Source organism: Myotis lucifugus, unplaced genomic scaffold, assembly GCF_000147115.1.
Source record: "Myotis lucifugus unplaced genomic scaffold, Myoluc2.0 scaffold_152, whole genome shotgun sequence".
NCBI lineage: Eukaryota > Metazoa > Chordata > Mammalia > Chiroptera > Vespertilionidae > Myotis > Myotis lucifugus.
This window is the reverse complement of record NW_005871200.1, coordinates 1-3,754: the sequence shown is the minus strand read 5'-3', so window position 1 is coordinate 3,754 and position 3,754 is coordinate 1. Positions and strand designations below refer to the sequence as shown.

At 38.4% G+C, this 3,754-nt stretch overlaps 1 protein-coding gene across 1 annotated transcript in view; it reads left to right on the top strand.

The window, feature by feature from the left end:
• Positions 1 to 2,376, top strand: part of CEP162 (centrosomal protein 162) — an 80,331-nt gene extending 77,955 nt beyond the window's left edge. The window contains exon 25 of the mRNA XM_023759341.1: positions 902 to 2,376. Within this exon, the coding sequence (XP_023615109.1) occupies positions 902 to 1,108 (207 nt within the window). The 3' untranslated portion in view covers positions 1,109 to 2,376. The remainder of the gene's footprint in view (positions 1 to 901) is intronic.
• The last annotated feature ends 1,378 nt before the right edge of the window (positions 2,377 to 3,754 follow it).

Here is a 3,754-nt window from a genome sequence, read left to right as displayed (position 1 = left end):
CACCTCATAGATAAAATTGGGGGTTGGGGGTGAGACTTGATAAAGACAGTTAGAAGGCACAAACATCCAGTATAAGTTCTGGGGCTGTAATGTACAGCATGGTGACTATAGTTAACAATACTGTATTGTGTTTTTGAAAATTGCTAGGAAAGTAAATCAAATTTTCATCACAAGGAAACAATTTTGAAACTACGTGAGGTGATGGTGTTAGCTTAGAACTGAACATTTATGCAGCATTTTGTGTTCCCCTTAACTCAAGCACCTGTTTACACAATGTTTCTGAAGTGCTTTTATTTTAGAATCATGAAGTTATTCTATAGCAAGGCAGGATTATAGATAAAAAAAATTATATTGAAGATGTTTAGCATGTTTAACATTTAGAACCATTATTGGTTTTGTTGCCCTAACTAGTCTTTGTATGTCTAGCTTTCTATGGTTTGTAATGCTTGTGCCTAGTGATTCCCTTAAGGTACTTGACAGGGTACCCTCACTTCATCATTGAAAAAATTGACCCCCAAAAGCAAGGCAGCCTAGTGTGATAGTTAATAGCAGGGACTCTGGGGCCCAGGCTGCCTCCCACGGGCTGGGTGTGCACCTTGATCAAATTGGATTTGTTTGGATTTATACCAAGGTATTAGAAATAATTTCTGATGCTTTAAATGGTACTCTTATTCACAGCTTAAAAAAAACAATACTGTAAAACTCCCTAGCAGAATTAGATACTAAATTCCCCTCTTCTTACCACCTTCCCTGCAAGCCTGTTTGTTACACAATGAAACCTGTGCAGGCCACAGCTTCACTGTTGTCCGCATTGTCCCACGTTAACTCTTCGGAATTGTTAAATGTCCTTCACCCCCACTGTGAACGCTAACGTTGAGATGGATTTTTTTTTTATTTACAGATAATACAGCAGACACACCAAGTAGTAGAAACTGAGCAAAACAAAGAAATTGAGAAATGGAAAAGACTCGCACAGCTGAAGAATCGTGAGCTGGACAAGTTCCGCACAGAATTAGACTCGATATTAGACGTCCTCCGAGAGCTGCAGCGGCAGGGGGTGGTGGTGCCCGTTGCCTTTGCGGAGGAAGTGACTGCACCACAGTATTAGCTAGACCTTCAGACGTCACAGGACCCCCGGAAGGGCCTGAGGCGTGGTGGCTGGCATCGGGCCTCGTCAGAGAAGGCTGTTGAAAACAAGTGTTCCAGGATGTTCCCAGAAAACAACACAAAAGCAACATTTCAAAATAAATTGCTCTTAACCAATAAGAAAAAAAAAAGAAGCATTGTAGCATATTTTACTGAAAATCTTTAACCAGTCACGTTTTACATAATTTACGGACAAGTCTCTTTATGTCAGGTGATTAGAATTAGTGAATTTCATAGTAAAAGTCCTCACTTATACGCTAGATGTGAAAAGAAAAGAAAATTGCATCCACTCTGCCATTAAGTGCCAGAAAAGCAGCTCCTCTTTCTCATGGAAACGCAGGGAGGATGTGAGCACAGTGGCTCGCACAACCACATCGCCAGTCACCGAGCAGGAGAGTTTCTGCCATAACTTGAACAAGAATCATAATTTCCGTGTAGTAGATAGTGAACTATCTTGTGTCACCCAGATTTCCACTCGCACCTCTATGTGCCTCATTTTTGTCACTTGCTATAAGTGCAAAATCTATATACAAGTAATAGGGGGATTTGGTTTGTTTTATGCCATGTCTTAAGTGCCAGTCCATTTTTTGAACTCTAAGATTGTAGACAGAACATAACATTTTTACTTTTTCTATTAAAAGGTAATATATGTTCATTAGAAAAAAACTAAAAGCTTGCACAAAAGCAGCCAGATTGTTATTTTACTTTGCAATTCCCATTTCCAGAAGCAGATAGTGAGTATATGATATTGGTCAGTTAAAGCTATAGCCGCTTTGTTTTCAGCTGTTCTAGCCCAGCACTGTCCAACTGAAGTATAATTAATGTGAGCCACGTATAATTTTTATTTTATTGTAGCCACATTTAAAAATATTTTTAAATGAAATTAATTTTGGAAATTTATATAATATATTCAAAATGTGAATATAAAAGTTGAGTTTTTACATTATTTTTTCATACTAACTCTCCAAATTCTGGTATATTTTACATTTATAAACACATCTCACCTTGGACTAGCCACATTCCAAGTGCTCAATAACCACAGGTTAATAAATGCAATTCTAGAATAATAATCACAATGTGAAGCACTGTATAAAGGACACGTGAAATAGGTCTTGGTGGAATTATGGATAGCAAATGTGAAATGTGGAAATTAATGTCAATGTTCAGCATTTTTTAATGTCCTTTTCCTAAGAGGGTAGAAAAAGTATTATAACTTGCTATTTTTTTATGTGAAAGAATCTTAATTTAAGTTATAAACTGTTTTGGTTATTATTTGCTCTGTGTGTTTTTTATCTGCAAACATATTAATTTATAGTTACACCCATTCCTCACTTTGTCTTTTTGACTGACTATTCATGGGCTCTTCATTCCGGGCACAAACATGACTGATTCTGAAACACAAGAAGCACAAGCATCGAATAGATGATTACTTACAGCAAAAGTGCATCCTATTTTGATGAGGATTTTATATTCTGTTTTGGAGTAAGCTGTGCACATGTCAGATCTTCAGTTCTATTTACAGATTAAAGATCCATAAGTACTTTCAGAACTTTTAGTTACAACTAAAACCAGCAAGAACCATATTCCATCCCTTAGTCAATACACTAAAGGTCCAGGATGAGAACATGGAAGATAGACAACTTTAGACACTTTTATGAAGATTTAAGCTCCAGAAAATATCAGTCCTCTCCTACCAGTCCCACCTCCTCACAATGTCATAAGGCACCCACAGGCCTTCCCTTCAGGAACCTCATCAGAATGCATGGCTTACCGCTGAAACACACTTGTGCAGAGAGATTTCTGAGTGAGCCCACAGCATCCTACAACTACTACTACCCTGGGAAATCCGGGCTTTAGTACTAAGATCTCATTCCATATTGCAAGAATCCTAAATTTATGACTAAGTGTCTAGAAGGTGAAAGCATTCCCTTTCCCACCCATACCAGTGAGGACTCTAAGTCCAAGATCTGCACGCACATGAAATAGGAGGTAACCTTACTCAGAATAAGGTTTTTTTCCTATTTGTAGTTACAACAGCCATCTGTTTCAAAGAGCTCCTCAGTGGTGAAAAGAGTGTAGTTTGAATATCCTTCCAAGTTATGAGTAATCCTGTTGTAGTATTTGAACCATTTATGGCCTTTCTTCAGTTTCTATAGAAGTCCTTCAATAAAAAAGCACATGTAGATGATGTTTTTTTAAAAAAAGCAACAATGTATTTTTTTTAAATATATTTTTTATTGATTTTCAGAGAGGAAAGAGGAGAGAAACATCAATGATGAGAGTCATTTGATCGGCTGCCCTCCCTGCACGCCCCCTACTGGGGATCAAACCTGGGAACCCCGGGGCATATGCCCTTGACTAGAATTGAACCCAGGACCCTTCAGTCCCGCAGGCTGACGCTCTATCCACTGAGCCAAACCAGCTAGGGCCACGTGTTTCTTCTCAATACCTGTCCAGCTTGGTAAGAGTAGACCTAGTGCTAGTGAACCATTTCCTCCCTCCATAGATCCATTTTTAAACCATAGATCCATTTTTCTCTCCAGGTTTGCTGAAAGCTTCAATCGACAACCACCTAAAGAGTACAAACAGGAAGAAAGATATTCTTCCC